The sequence below is a fragment of the Plasmodium chabaudi genome, assembly GCF_900002335.3.
Source record: "Plasmodium chabaudi chabaudi strain AS genome assembly, chromosome: 4".
NCBI lineage: Eukaryota > Apicomplexa > Aconoidasida > Haemosporida > Plasmodiidae > Plasmodium > Plasmodium chabaudi.
In genome coordinates, this window is record NC_030104.2 from 74586 (window position 1) to 91698 (window position 17113).

The 17113-nt window shown below is 23.4% G+C and overlaps 4 protein-coding genes across 4 annotated transcripts; 2 read left to right on the forward strand and 2 right to left on the reverse strand.

Moving 5' to 3' along the window:
• Window positions 1–2361: 2361 nt before the first annotated feature.
• Window positions 2362–6297, forward strand: PCHAS_0402000 (serine/threonine protein kinase, putative; the record flags this gene model as incomplete). The annotated part of the gene is made up of 1 exon (XM_016799949.1): window positions 2362–6297. The coding sequence occupies one exon, from the start codon at window positions 2362–2364 to the stop codon at window positions 6295–6297; it is 3936 nt and encodes a 1311-aa protein (XP_016653254.1).
• Window positions 6298–8536: 2239 nt separating this feature from the next.
• Window positions 8537–12310, forward strand: PCHAS_0402100 (ABC transporter B family member 4, putative; the record flags this gene model as incomplete). Its single annotated transcript, XM_016799950.1, has 1 exon — window positions 8537–12310. The coding sequence occupies one exon, from the start codon at window positions 8537–8539 to the stop codon at window positions 12308–12310; it is 3774 nt and encodes a 1257-aa protein (XP_016653255.1).
• Window positions 12311–13224: 914 nt separating this feature from the next.
• PCHAS_0402200 (CDGSH iron-sulfur domain-containing protein, putative) lies at window positions 13225–14052 on the reverse strand (the record flags this gene model as incomplete). The annotated part of the gene is made up of 3 exons (XM_016799951.1): window positions 13225–13584; window positions 13766–13867; window positions 13984–14052. The coding sequence occupies 3 exons, from the start codon at window positions 14050–14052 to the stop codon at window positions 13225–13227; spliced, it is 531 nt and encodes a 176-aa protein (XP_016653256.1).
• Window positions 14053–15463: 1411 nt separating this feature from the next.
• Window positions 15464–16864, reverse strand: PCHAS_0402300 (RNA-binding protein, putative; the record flags this gene model as incomplete). Its single annotated transcript, XM_738009.2, has 1 exon — window positions 15464–16864. The coding sequence occupies one exon, from the start codon at window positions 16862–16864 to the stop codon at window positions 15464–15466; it is 1401 nt and encodes a 466-aa protein (XP_743102.2).
• Window positions 16865–17113: the final 249 nt, after the last annotated feature.

The following is a 17113-nucleotide window of genomic DNA, read 5'->3' on the forward strand; positions in this document are numbered from 1 at the left end:
AACACGGATTATATAGTATATACATAGTTCCTTCCATACTCTATATCATGAAATTTGGTATAAGAGCGGTATATCTAATTATTGTGTGCATATTACGTAAGAAATGCTGTTATTAATAAAATAAACAAAAGAATGCCATACAAGAGTTTTGCAATAATACAATGATTAATTAGTTAATATGTTTTTTTTAAATTAAATTACAAATAGCGCCGTCTGCTTTATTCTTATGAATTTTTTTTTATATGCCATATATAAAATAGCCAAAACGTATAATTTTTTAAATAGCTAGCTACAATGTAAACAATAAAAAACAGAAAACCTTTTAAAATACAGGTTATAAAAAGGAAATGAACACTTTCCATTCATAAAATTACACATATGATTATCCCATCCCTATATAGGACGGATGAATATATACCAAGGCAATTAAAACTTCAATGGCGTACTTTTTAATCTATTTTTTTTTGTTCTTTTAAATATATATACTTTTAATATAAGTAGATTGCTAAGAGTAGCTAAATAATCTATATGTAGCTATGTGAAAAGAAAAAAACATAAAATTATTATGCGCATCCTTATATAATATCCTCATATTTCTTTTACTCTATTAATCAAATTTTCGATATAAAATAATGTTCAGCATTATTAAAAAAAAAAATTTATGTTAAAAATAATAATATTAAAATAATAATAAAAAACCCAATTTGTGACATTGCTTATTTTTTTTTATTTTTATTTATACGACATTTAAAATTCGCAATATGTATTTAATATATGCCTTTTCATTTTTTTTTTTTAATTTCTTACATATATTTACGTACAATCTTTTACGTGAAAAATTTTTTATATATTATTTTTGTTAAATATAAAACATTGCTTAATTAAATTTTTCTATATATGAAATACATAAAATATTTTTGTGATAATTATATAAATATTTTAGTAAATTGTAAGAATGAAAAATAACATAAATAAAATATAAGTATAAAAACTAAGCGTTATAAGTTTACATGGAATACATACTTTTTTTTATGCTCGTTTTTATTATATAAAACATCCATTTATATAATCAATTTCATTACTTTTTTATGTAAACTTATAAAAGTAAATATAATAAAAAAAAATTAAAAAAGGATACAAAAACCTATATAATTTATTCATTCTATATAATAACATTTTTATGAATGCCTTATGCAACATTCATAATTTGGCTTAATTTAATGAAAATCAAAAAAATGAATTTTCTTAAAATTATGTCAAATGGATAGATAAAGAGAAAGTTGCATTTGACTGTTTTTTCATTCGAATATATAACCTTCAGTACAATCAGCTATATTGTAATACCAAATAGTTTGTACATGATTGCATATATGGTTATGAACATATATATACATAAATGAAATATATGCATTTATATGAATAATACAAATTAAAAATGACATTTATTATATATAATATTTGCTAATTTACAAAAAACAATATATTAATAAATGAACAGCGAAACATAATTGTTTTATGTTGTATTTTAAATGATACTAGGAAGCCAAGAAGACGAATTGTTGTATTCATTATTTAGTTGTTTGAACAGTATAACCCAAAATTTTAATAACATCACATATTCATCAATATCAGAACTTGGAAAAAATAAATCAAGTTTTACATTATAAATATGTTAACAATATACAGTATATACATATATATATTTATTTTGGTTGTAGCACTTAATGCGTTAATTTAATATGTTTGTATTGTTATGCTTACATTACGTTTATTGTAACGTAGCCCTTTAATTTACTAACGAGAAACCACTGAATATATATAGTATATTTATACTTTTTACACTAGTGATAATTTATTTTATATTTTGTCATGGATGAATAAAGGAAAATATAGCATTTTTCCTTATCGAATTTTTTGCTTCTTCTTACCATAGATTTATTATTTTTTCCATTTTACATTTTTTGGTAATGTGTATATTAAATTTATTTAATTTTATTTACGAATAAATATATTATAAATATGTTTATCTTATTCGAGGCTTAATGACAGTAACTGCATTAGAAAAAAATATATATAATGAATATACAAAATCTTAGTGTGCTTTGAAATATAAAATGAGCGAGTGAAGCATATTGCATGATCCATATATAAATAGGAAAAAATATATTTATCCATACATATTTGTTTATACATATACGTTTAAATATTTATTTATTTCAAATAAATGATATAAAAGGCAAATAATCAAGTAATCCCCAAAAAAGAAAGCAACGAAAAATTACCATCAAATAAATATCCAGAAACAAATAGAATACCCGCGCATATAAGCACATATACCTGTACAATAATATCATTGAAGCAATGAGTTATAGCGATTCGATGTCTGCATCAAATAATAGTAGTAATCAGGATGCTACATCTGGAAAATTACAATATACTGAAAGTGATGATGAAGGAAGTGACGAATATTGCCCAGGAGGTTATCATCCAGTTGAAATAAATGAAATATATAATGATCGTTACAGAATTGAAGGAAAATTAGGATGGGGCCATTTCTCTACAGTTTGGATTGCAACCGATTTAAAAAGTAAACCATTAAAATTTGTTGCTATAAAAATTCAAAAAGGTTCAGAAACATATACAGAATCTGCTAAATGTGAAATAAATTATTTAAAAACTGTTAAAATAAATTCTTTTGATTCTTCTTGGGTTGAATTTAAAGAACAACAAAGAGAAAGATTATTTCATTATAATATGACAAAAGGTGTTGTTTCATTTATTGACAGTTTTGAGCATAAGGGACCAAACGGTACACATGTATGTATGGTGTTTGAATTTATGGGCCCAAATCTATTATCTTTAATTAAACATTATGATTATAAAGGTATACCAATCAATTTAGTTAGAAAAATTGCTACTCACGTTTTAATAGGGTTACAATATTTACACGATGTTTGTAAAATTATACATAGTGATATAAAGCCAGAAAATGTAGTTGTTTCCTCACTTTCAAATATACCAAAGCCTCGAGATTATACTAAATCGAAACTAGTGAATAATAATGATGATAAAGATATAAAAAATGCTACTGAAAGTCATTATAATTCATCATCTCATCCAGAACAAGAAAACAATGCCGACAACGAAAAGGACATTGATAAAGTAAACCCACAAGCTGATGAAACAGAGCAAGATGAAACCGAACAAGATGATACTGAATCAAATGTAACCGAAGTAAAGGAACAAAATGAATTTGATAATGTTGATTGGAATAAATTAACTAAAAATGAAAAGAAAAAATTAAAAAGAAAGAAAAAAAAAATGCTTAAAAAAGAAAGATTAAAAATGAATGAAGATAATAATACTGAACAAAACAAACAAACAAATAACGAAACAAACAATAACAATTTGAATCACCCTGAAGATAATAGTCACTTTAAAAAGGAAGATAACGAAGCTTTTAGAAATATAGACTGTATAAAAGCTAATGATATTTCATTAGAACCGATCCAAATTTCTACCAAAATACCCTCTAACAATAGTTTGAACGCAAATTTGAAAGTTAATACAAACAAAGACAATAATGCCATATCTGGTGAATGTAATAATCAAAATTTAAATGAAAATAGTGATATAAAATTATGTAAAGATGAAAACAAAAAGGATTCAAAACAAATTCTTTCTAATACAATAAAAAAAGATTTATCATGTGCTAATGCAAACATGGATAATTTTGCAGAAAATGAAAATAAATCATCAGATTTGCCAAAAGAAGGAACAAAAGAACCCATAATAGAAGATAATGAAAAAAACAAAATTAATGACAATAATGACAAGGTTAATGTAAAAAAAAAAAAAAAAAAAATCAACGAACCACCATATGTTAAACATAGACTTAAGCCCACCAATTCAGACCCATCCTTACTTACTACCTACTATAACATACATGCTATACAAGAAACGCTAACAAGAAAACCATATCATTATAATAATTACTTTTTAAATAATCCAGAAAAATATGGATATGATAAATCACCACAATTATTGCGTAGATTGCCAATAGATTATTTAAGAAATGATAGCTCTATGGATGGTAGTAACAATAGCTGTAATGATAATAATGAAAATACTAATGATACATATTCTGAAAAATCTGAAATATATGTAGATAAAGATGCTAACAAATTTCCTATTTATTGTGGCATGTTTAATCATCTAATACATCCAGAAGCAATGAAATTACATGAATCAAATAAAAAAAAAAATATATATTCTGAAGTTCCGAATGAAAATCCATCATTGGGAAATAATAAAAATCCTAAGGTTGTTTATATTAAAACAGAAGAAGGTGATTATTGTATTAGACCTTATGATCCTACTGTATATTATCATGAAAAATCATGTTATAAAATTTGTGATCTAGGTAATAGTTTATGGATTGATGAATCAAGATATGCAGAAATACAAACACGACAATATAGAGCTCCCGAAGTTATATTAAAAAGTGGTTTTAATGAAACTGCAGATATATGGTCATTTGCTTGTATGGTGTTTGAATTAGTAACTGGAGATTTCTTATTTAACCCACAAAAATCAGATATATATGATAAAAACGAAGAACATTTAAGTTTTATAATCGAAGTATTAGGTAATATACCCAAATCAATGATAGATTCAGGATATAACTCACACAAATACTTTAATAAAAATACTTATAAACTAAAAAATATTAAAAATATTAAAAGATATGGATTATATAAAATATTAAAATATAAATATGGTTTACCAGAAAAAGAAATAAATCCATTATGTAGTTTTCTATTACCTATGCTTTCAATAGATCCCCAAACAAGACCATCAGCATATACTATGTTACAACACCCATGGCTTAATATGGTAGATCTAGAAGATGATGAACAGACAAATACTAATAATAGATCCTACTCTGTTAATACTGTAAATTTCAAAAATCAAACACATTATGATATATATCAAGATAAAATTAATAACAATGATAATAATAACACAAAATATTTATCGCAAAATCATGATAAATATTCAAATTTTGATAATGTACATGCAAATACTTTAATACAAAATTTTGACGAAGCTTCTGAAGATAGTTATGAAAACCACCATGAAATGCGACATCCATATCAAAACTACCACCCACATAATAATCATCTAGAGGAATATATCGATGATATGGGAATGCAAGATGAGGAATATCAAAGACAATATGAATATCACAATAAATACAACAATAGGGACTATAATAATCCATCAAATGTTTATTCTGGAAATTTTAATAAACAAATAGCTAAAGAACATAATATCCATAATTCACCACCGGATACAAGGGATTATATGTATTATTCAAAAAATGTTCCACCAACCATGCCAATGAATCATCAATATAACTTTATTAACAATTTAAATAACTATGAAAATAATAATGGTCCCAATAATCATTTCTTCAAAAGCAATCCAAAATATGATATGACGATGCCAAGGAATTATAATAAAAAGTCAAGTGTAGTATATAGTGAAATTCCACACAAAAGATATGTTGATGATACAAATTATTATGATAATAACCCTGGATATAAATATATGCAAAACTATGAAAGACGAAATGATTTCAAACATGAACATGGAAGTGATATGGATGATGAAGATGAAGAAGACGATGAAGAGGAGATTGAAGAAGAGGAGGACGATGAAGAAGAAGATGAAGAAGAGGATGAAGATGATGAATATGAAAGAAGTCAATATACTAATGAAAATGATGATAGTATTCCATTCCATAATAAAATAAATTTTAATGAATACTCTAATAAAAACAACAACATTTATGAAAACAAAGATAATATAGAATCATATTTCAATAAATTAAAAAATCACAATAAAAATAATCTAGTAAATGTAATGCAAAATAATGAATTAAATAAATTAAAAAATTACGAAGCTATAAAGAATAGAGAAAAAACAAATGCACAATTAAAAGAGCAAACCCCATTTAAATTCAATGAAAAAAATATTGATAATACAAAAAATAAATTATTTGAATTAGAACAAAATTATAATCCTCAAAATATGGGAGGATTTATAAATATGAATTCCAATAAAAAGTTTGATAAATTTGAAAACATCGAAAAATCTCATATAGAAACGAAAAACACACAAGGTCATTTATCAGCTCATAAAAAATATATCCATGAAAAATACGAAGATGATAAGGAAAATCAAATAAATTGCAAAGTTGTTAATAAAAAAAATTCATATGCTTTTACGTGAAAAAGAGAAATATTCACACTATTTTCTACCAATTATATATTAATACGCAAAATAATCACATATAGGAAATATTCAAAAAATGCATATTTGTTTTTCTGTATGTCCTTTCTCTATTTTTCATTTTTATATCACCAGAATGTAGAATATTATTAGTATCATTTTTTATATTAAAATATCTTTTTGAAGAGTATGAAGATTTATATTTACCCCTATAATAGGATATTTTTTACTGTTTTAAAGATAGTAATCATTATTCAGGCAATTTGTTATCAGTTGAAAATGTAATAGACATAAGGACACGTGCATTTATAAACACCTGCATAATAAGCATATGCAATGCGTATTTATATATATATATTAATTTATTTAAAAAGAAAAAACGGCGTAAAATATACTCAAAAAATATAATTTTTTTCAGTAACACACAATATATACACTTAATAGAGAGGATATATATTATCCATTTAAATACAAATGTTTAATTAAAATTTTTTAGGTGTAAAAATATATAAACAATCGATGATAAAGCATTTTTTTCCTAAAAGCTTTATAATAATTTTTTTTTTCATTATATTTACCTTTTTTTATTCAACCATTAATACCATATATATTTCTTATCTATCCAAACCTTATAAATTAAGGTCATAATTAAATCAACATTTATGTGTTGTTTTTACACGACAAATTTGTTATTATCATCATCATTATTATTGTATATTTCGTTTTATTTCACCATTTTTTTTTATTTTTTATTTTTTTTAATTAAAAACACCGAAAGTACACTAAATATAAAATAATAAATAGGCTATTGCTAAAAATTATATATAAATGGAAAATTAAAAAGGACTTAAGTCCTAAAATTTTTCAAAATAAAAAAATGTCTATAGTTAATATGAAGAACAGAGATAATAATTATTCTGTTTTTCTCTATTCCCATCAATATTATGGCTTTATTTTCTTTGCATATTAACGAAGCTCATAGATATATGCCATAAAATATGGATATAACATCAAAATAAAAGATAAAAAATGAACTAATAAAACAATTGAAAGTGTATCCCATTAAAATAGTTTCCATACAATTTGCTATAATTATAAATATCTCAAAAAAAACGAAAATCCTTAAAGACTATAATTTATTTACACACACAAATCCACATTATCTTCGTTATAGTCTTGTTGTATCTTTATTATTAATGATGCTTTATGATAATATAAATTATGTTCATAAATGATATGGTATATACAAATCGAGCAAACCTATTAATACTCCCATTCACACATTTTATCAGTTTATATGCCAAATTATAATACATGTTTTTTTGTATTAAAAAATCCACTATTGTGTAATTGTATGACTGTTCATAAACATATCTATACATTTGGAACTATGGCTTGCACTATTTGAAAGATACTTATCATATTTTTGATACATATTTAATAGGTTTATTTCTTTTATTTTTAATTAATAACTTATATATATCACGTAGTAATAATCGGATTTCCAAAAAGAGCGAATAGTATATGCATATAATTATTTACCTATAAAAAATACAGTATATTCATACATGCACAATATTCTTACATTGTCATTTAAAATATATATCACATATGTAATATATATTATTTATATATTTATGTTTAGTGTATAGTTGCTTATCGTAGTATGGAATGCATTTTGCTTATTCAATCGCAAATTTTTATTAATTTTACGAAAATATACTAGAGAAAAAGAACGAAAAAACAAAATGCCCAAGGAATGAACTTAGCTTACATTCAAAAGTATATAACACAGAATATTATAAAAATAAAGAGTTGAAATATTCAAAGGAAAAAATATTCATTACAGTAAAATATTTTATAAGGCGCGTGTAATTTATATAAGGATAAAAATGTATGAATGAAGGTGTAATGAATATAAATATATAATTTAAAGCTGATGAAAGTAGGGGGAGGGATAAAAATAGATAATGATGAATACACCATATTATTGAAATAGAAAAGGAAAACACAGAGAAACAAAAAGAGACTACATCAAAATTAGTCAATGTATCTAAGTTACTAAATTTTGAAAAAGCCCAATAAAATAACAATAAGATAACTTAACATACTAATTCAAGAAATACGTCATACACCCAAAGAAAAAAAGTATTCATTATTTCATAGAAAATAGAAGAACACATAATATGTAATCTTAATATGTAATTATTTAGAGAGAGAAAAAGGGCAATTTAGAAACATGAAACTGGTAGGCTATCAAATTATCAGATTATTAATTCTTTATATACTACTTTATCAAAATTACAATGTAATAAACGCTTTAAATAAAAATAGGCATGATATTATACACAATGGGCCACACCAAAATATATACTGCTCAACAAAATGGCACAATAAAAATGCTTCAGAAAAAGTAAACAAAACAAAAAATAGGCATATACAAAATTTTATAATTCCACAAAACAGTTTGCAAAAAAGGGAACATAACAATAGTGCCAAAAGGATTAATTACACATTTATGAAAAATGCTAGCCACAAAAAAATACTTAATTGGGGAAATAATAACAACACATCTCTTTCCCCTTTTTCCTCTCAAATTATTAAAAGGCATATGAAATTGTACAACCAAAAAAATACACTATCAGACATATATTCCAAAATTATAGAAAAAAATAAAACAAAAAATAGCCTATTAAATGATATGGCCAAGCTTTTTAAAATAATAAAAAGAAGTAAATATATATTTTGTTTAGGATTTTTATTAACTATTATATCTTCTGTTGTGGATTCTTATATCCCAATTTTTTTATCAAAAGCGATTTCACATATAATGAGTAAAAGTGATGAAATAGTTGGAAAAATAAATGACACACCTTTTAAATCCGTTTTTTTATTTTCCAACCATCAAATTAATAAACCGCTATATGCATATATATTAGTATCAATTTTTAGTTTATTATTTTCATCCTTCAAATCGTATACATTTAATCTATGTGCTTATATAAGTACAAACAAACTACAAAATCATTTATTTAGAATATTATTACACAAAAATATTAATTACTTTAAAAAAAAAGGAACCGGAGCATTGTTAAGCCGATTGAATATAGACTCTTCTGAATTAATTGATATATTTACTACTAATATAATAGTGCTACTACGAAATGTTATAAAAATGTTATTATCCTTTTATTTTTTATACAAAATTAATGTTAAACTTGTTTTTATCCCTTTATGTATTGTTTTATGTATTTATAATATCTCAATTTTATTTTCAAGAATATTTCGAGCCATAGCAAAAGAAGAAAGTAATAACCTTGCTGAATCAAATAATATCATAGAACAATCCATCAACAACTTCTCACTAATAAATACATATAATACACATAATGAAGAAATAGATGCATTTAATAACTCTATTAATGATATTTGCAATACCCGATCGAAACTCGGATTTTTTTATATCTTAGAAAAATTCATAAATCGATCAATTGGCATTATTACCTTTTTTAGTACACTTATAGTTATTAAACAGATTATTCAGAATAATAATACCCATGATGATATTAGACAAATTATTTCATCTGTTATATATATACAAAAAATTATATCTCAATCTTCTACTATTGAACAACAATATTCAAGGGTTCAAGAATTAATAGGAAATGCTGAAGATGTGATTAAACTAATTGAAAAAGAAACATTCCAAGATAATCAAAATAAATCTATTCATTTAAAAAACTCTTATACGAACTTTTTTAATTTCACAAATTTAAAAAATTTTATTTTCAATTATTCTATTATAAAAAAAATGAAGTCTATTCAAAAAAATACAAACTATGTTACTAATATTATAAAGCCTAATTATATTAAACTCTTTGAAAGAAATTATAATAATTTATCCAAGTACATAATGGATGATAAACTTGGATTTGAAGAAGCTCAACCAGATAAAGAAGCTCTACAAGAACAACTTCAAATGATTAATAAAACGGTTCATACGGATAATGCTACAAATAAAGACAGTGGAAATATTCCTGAAAATTCAACAAATAAAATTAAAAAAAATAAATTCGATATAAGTATTCAAGAAATACATAGTTTTATCAAAAATGATCATGAACTTATAATAAAGTATAAATTAGATAAAAAATTTACAAACTTTTTAAAAACAAAATATAAAAAAAATATTATATCATTCATTGTAAAATTATATGAAAAAAGACATAATTTTGTAAGTGATGAATATTTATTTATGTTTGATAATATTAGTGCATTTGGTCAATTAACAGATGCAGATAAAAAAAGTATACTCAAAATGAGCAACATAACAAATAACACAATATTCATAACTCTTCTAACTTTTCTATTTTATAATTATTCAAAGTTTTATTATAAAAAACAGAAAAAAAACCCTATAAATCTGTTAGAAAAAAAAAAAACAAAAAACACCGTTACTACACAAGGCACAATTAATAATAATAACACATCTAATGAAAATGTCGTTGAGCTTGATTCTTCGAATACTGAAGAAATAAATCTCGATGATGTTATAAATGATCCAACAATATATGACTTGAATATAAATGATGGCACTTCTAATGAGACAAGCAGTTCTTATATTAACAACAAATGCAATATTACCGATACATCAACTAATAGAGAAATAGATAAAGAAGCTACTCCAAATTCTGACGAAATAAACAAACAAAATAATTTATGCCAAACAAATAATGGACTAGCTTCATCACATTGTGACATATCCAGTAATGAAGAAAATTTTATAAAACTGAAAAAAAAAAAAAAACTTAATAAAAACAACTTTAATAATATATTATCATATATTATGAAAAATGCTATAAAAGAAATTGAAATATTAAGATATATTGATGAAAATTATAAAAATATAAATGAAAAATTAATGATGAATAGTATAAATGATGACAATAAAAAAGGAAGTAGTCTTACATTTAAAAATGTTGATTTTTATATTGAAAAATATCCAAAAAATAAAATATTATCAAATATTAATCTACATTTTAATAATATGTATACATATGGAATATTAAGCTATAATAATTCAGGTAAAAATGCATTAACAAAATTATGCTCAAAATTATACACCAAAACTTATGGTAACATTCTTATAGATAATGAGAATATTGAAAATGTGTCAAAATATATATTAACAAAAAAAATGTCAATAGTTGAAGAAGATACTTATTTATTCAGTGATAGTGTAATTTATAATATTCTTTATTCTTACAATTTTAAAGAGAAAAAAAATAATATTAATAATAAGTTATCATACTCCAATTATAATATAGAACTGGATAAAAATAATATAAAAAATTGTTTGCATTTATTTCAAAGCGATAATGATACTCTTATAAATAAAGAAAAAAATAAAACGAACGAACCTACAACTAATCAAAACATAATTACACACACACCTGATCAAATTATACAAGATAATTTATTAGAAAAAAAAAACATAAAGACATGCCTTATGTGTGGAGATCAAATTAATACAGCTTTATTTGATCATAAAAATAAAAAAATAAAAAAAATGAATATATATAAAAAATATAAAACACATTTTATTACCAAATTATATAAAGAAATAATAAAAGTATCCAAAGTTGTGTGTTTAGATAGTTTAATAAATTCATATAAAAATAAATATTTTCATAATATTAATTCTAATAACTTATCAGGAGGACAAAAACAAAAAATTTCATTAGCTAGAGCTATAATTAAAAACCCAAAAATATTAATCTTAAATGAAGCTTTTAGCGCATTAGATTCAACAAATGAATTAAATATTTTTGCAAACATAAAAAAATATCTACCTAATTCCACTATTATTAATATTTCACACAAAATTACAACAATTAAGCATTGTGATTATATTTATGTTTTAAAAAATGGAAAAATTATTGAACAAGGACTACGAACAAAGTTACAAGAAGACAAAAACAGTGAATATTCGAAAAAACTCAACGAATTTTAGTGTTAAAAGTAGCAACATATACACATATGGTATATACCTCCCTATGCTATTCACTTGTGCTCCTAACAAAACAATAGAGCATTTCTCATATAAAATGGCTTTCATTCATACTTTATATTCTTTATATTTTTAATTGGGCATAGACATAGCTCTATTTATGTATCTGCTTTATATAAAGAAAATCACATTTTTATTTTTTCGTAAAGATAAGAAGAAAAATCATTCTTATTTCATCATTTCTTCTTTGGTTTTTTGTTTTTTTTTATATATTATGAAAATACAATTTGTATTTATTTTTTATTTGCTATTATATTTTCCTATAGAAAAGGTTATACTTACAGCAATATATATGTCACATCTGTGTGTGCACATATGTACTTATTTGTGCATGCCTGCAAAAGTATATAATTCTTTCCTTATATGTTTTTTATACTATTTACTAACCATTTCAATAATGTTGTATAACCACATGTCTTATTTATTTACTCAAAAGTTTGTATATTCAAAATAGTTTACACAATATACCCTCCCATTTTTTTAATACTTACAATTTGATTGATACTAACACAACTTTAATACATATAAAATTTTAATCATCCTTTTTAAATATAATATATTTATTTTTATATACTATATACACATTTTAAGTCTATAAAATTATGAAGCATACTTCCCATTCTTACATATATTCATTTAGTTGTAAAAATGAAATGAGCAAATTAAATTATATAAATAAATGAAATAATAAAAAGCCAAAACAACGAAACGGTAGCAATGATATACATATGCATTTTTTAAAATATATTCAAAATTGAAATAACTTACATTTTAATAATATGGAGACAAAACAAAATTTACACAAAAAATTTATATATCATAATAATTGTCATCTAATGTATATTAGGATTTCCTTTTCATATTCCTGCATGATCTTTTTTAATTTCTATATCCTTAAATAATTTCTTATTAACTTGCAAAAGATGTTTTAACTTCTCTTTTTGATCATATAATAAAGCTGATGTTAATATAGCAAATGAAAATAACATTGATTTTTTAAATTTATTATTATTAAATGGATATGTGTTAAAATTCATGAAACGGGTATAGTTTAATTTATTGTTTAAAACGGAGTATTGATTTGCTGTTATTTTTTTATCTATCTTAATGTACTTTTCATTATATTTCTGTTGTTTTAATCTTTCATCGTCACTCAATTTATAACTAACAAGTTTAGCAACGAATGGGCCCACATTATCTCCATTTTCTATGAAAACCTGCACATGTTAAGAAAATTATCAAAATATTTATACACACATAAAATATCTACATATGTGGATAATAAGAGAGTTGTACATGCTAATACGACTTCTTATTCGACCACTCAATATGATCACGTACATGCATATATATAATCATAAGTGCTGAACAAAATGATGACACCTTTCTTTATCTAACCTTATGTGTATCATCACAATATGGAAATTTTGCTGATTGCCAACATCGACAAATTCGTATAATCTTTTCTTTCTCATTTTCAGAAGGGCAACTTTCTACTAGCTAAATTTTGTGCATAAAAAAATTGTTAATATTAATATGGCTTGGTACAAAGTATGACATAAAATAAACATTTAGTCAAAACATAATCCATAATTTTCAATCTTTTTAACACTTACATGATTGTACTGAGGGAACTTGTTTGTATTGAAGTTTATATGCTCAAGATATTCTAAAGGGTCTTTCATATTTTCATCATATTTATCATACTAACAAAAATTCATATATTTTAATTTATTTTACACATAAATTTTATATCCCTATTTTTTCTTCGCAAAAGTATATTTTCTTATACTCAGCTTAACATATAAAAGTTAATCCTATTTTAAAAAATTAAAGTATTATTAAAAATGAAAATAAAAAAAATTAAACTCCAAAAAAATTATAAATATGTATATAATTGTATATTTATAAATTTACTTTCATCCCATAGTTTATATTTAATATACGCGTAACATTTGTATACTGCACAAAGTATGTATGATATTTTTTTGTCATGTAACAAGAGCATATGCTTGTTTGAAGGACATAAACTTATTTTTTATACCATCATTTCAAGGGATATACTACTTGAAAATTAATCAAATAAGTATAAAATAATAATAAGAGAGTTATAACAGTATTTAGTGGCTACAATAGCAACAAGTATTATCTTCAATCCTTTTTCAATAAAATAATAATTTTCATTGTATATATTTCTTAAAAATGCCAAATTAGTACATACTATGGCTACCCCTTTTTATATATACCCTTTTAACAAACTCTATAAAACAGGTTGTATTAAGGGTTTTCCAAATTTTATGAAATTTATTTTTTCTTTACAAAAGGAACATATTTACATGTCCCATATATCAGTTATCAAACATATATGGCTATAAATAATGCCATAATTTGTTTTTATTATTATAACAGATAAATTAAAAAAATAGTTTAATTTTTGTTTAATGGATATATAATCCTATATCGAAAAAGGTGTACTTATTTAAAAATAATGAAAGCACACACACATGATTCATATATGTGTGGATACAGCAAAAATAGCGAATAAAAAATGTAGGATGAAAATAATTATATTACTCAAAAAAAATAAATAATGAACGTATAATAACATATATCGTTCATTCTAAATTATGTAAATTTTATTAAAAATACAGATAAAAACACAAGTGTACAATTAAAAAATATACAAATAAGAGAAAACAAATAATGCACACACCTATGCAAACATATTAAGTTACATAATTTAGTGCATATAAATTTATGTTTTCTTAATAAATAAAATTTCCATTTTTTATCAAAAACTTTCAGCATTATATATTAAAACAGTCAAATATGATAATGCAGAAATCTTAGGTACCTCCATAATTTCGCATAAATATGTACATCAAATATTTCTACTAGTACAAATTATAATGCTAAAACAATATTTAATCAAACCATTTTTTAATATCCCCTTTCTTTGCATTCACATTATAAGCATTCTATATGGCATTCCCCCACAGCTTTATACGACAGTAAAATATATAATCTATGGAATATGTGAAAATAAAATCAATCGCTTTTTTATGGCAGAAAATATTTTTTTTTCATTTTCTTGGTTTAGTTAAAATACCCACCAAATGAATTGTTATTTCTCTTGTCCTTATCATTTTTTGTTGTATTTTTATTTTTCTTAAAAGAATAATCATTTGTATAATTATCATTATCATTATCAACATTCCATGTGTCTTTAAAACCAACATATTTTGTAGACCCATCAGATTTATACATATATTCATGCCTTTTAAAAGATAAATTTTCTGGGATTTCATAATTATTTTCATTACAAAAAATACAAAATTCTTCATATATTGAATTTAATAATTGTACTAATAATTCAATTCCTTTTTTATATAAAACTAAATCATCTCCTATAACTGATATATGCATTCTTTCAGCAATTGGAGCTTCGTTTAATGCTTTCCCTTTTATTTCTATAGACAATTTATTGTTTGTATTCTCATTTACATATGATATATTACAATTATTCAAGCCTAATATTTTTTTCATAACATCAAATTCTGTTGGATATCCAAATATATCAATTAATTCAAATCTACTTAATCTTTTAGTAGCATATGGATTATCATTATGCTCATTTTTCATATTATTATTTTGATTAAAATTGGGGTTTATATTATTATAATTAGAATGATTTGATGTTTTATTTTTAACTTGATTTTTTGCAAACATATTATTTGTATTTTCATTATTTTTATTTCTTCCATTTTGGGGATTACTCATCATACCTCCATTTCCATTCACTCGTGAAATATCATTAGGTCCGCTACCATTTTCATCATTATTATTTCCTCCATTGTTTTGTAATAAATTAGCTAGCTTCTTCAACATATCAACTGTATTTTCACTATCTTGGTTTCCATTATTTGATTTATTCTGAACATTAGTTGGATCATTAGCAGAAAATGGAAGAAATTGCTCAATTACTTTTCCTTCATTAAGTGTAATGCACCTAATAGTACCGATATCATTAATTGTTAATCCGTTAATATCTTTTCTTACTTGTTGTATCATATTTGGGTCGTTAAATGTTATTTGAGCTGCTGCTTTATCATTTAATATTCTTATAGTTTTTGCTCCTTTATAATATGAAAATAATGTTTTTAAATCGTTTTCATCAAAAATAAATGCATTCTGAGGATTGTCAATATATAGTCCTAGTGAATTGTTATTCGTTTTTATACTGTTCACAGTATTTCCGCTATTTCCACTGTTTCCGTTATTCACATTATTATTGCTCATGCTATTGTCTCCGCTATTGTTATTGTACATACTATTGTTCATATGCATTTTACTCATATTCATTTTATTGCTTCCATTATTATTATACTGCTTAGCATCACGAAACTTCCCAGTGTTATTATTTCCTGCCCCCATTCTATTTTGGTCCTTCAAACCTTTTTGATTTGGTGGATGATTTATTAATGGATATTTTTTCATTTTCAAACTATTTTTCGTTTTTGTTTATGTTTATGTAAAAATGTAGTGAGGCCAATTAATACACGTGTTAGCATTCGCGCGTATAAAACGGTTTAAGTTGTTGCGATTTATCTTTTTTGCCAAATGTATAATTGCGAGCAGATATACCCAGCTTACACATTAATTATAATGACTAGTCAGAAAATATTTATAATTTTTATGTACTACAAACTTTTTATAAAGTATTGCATTTAAAGTGTTACACATTCC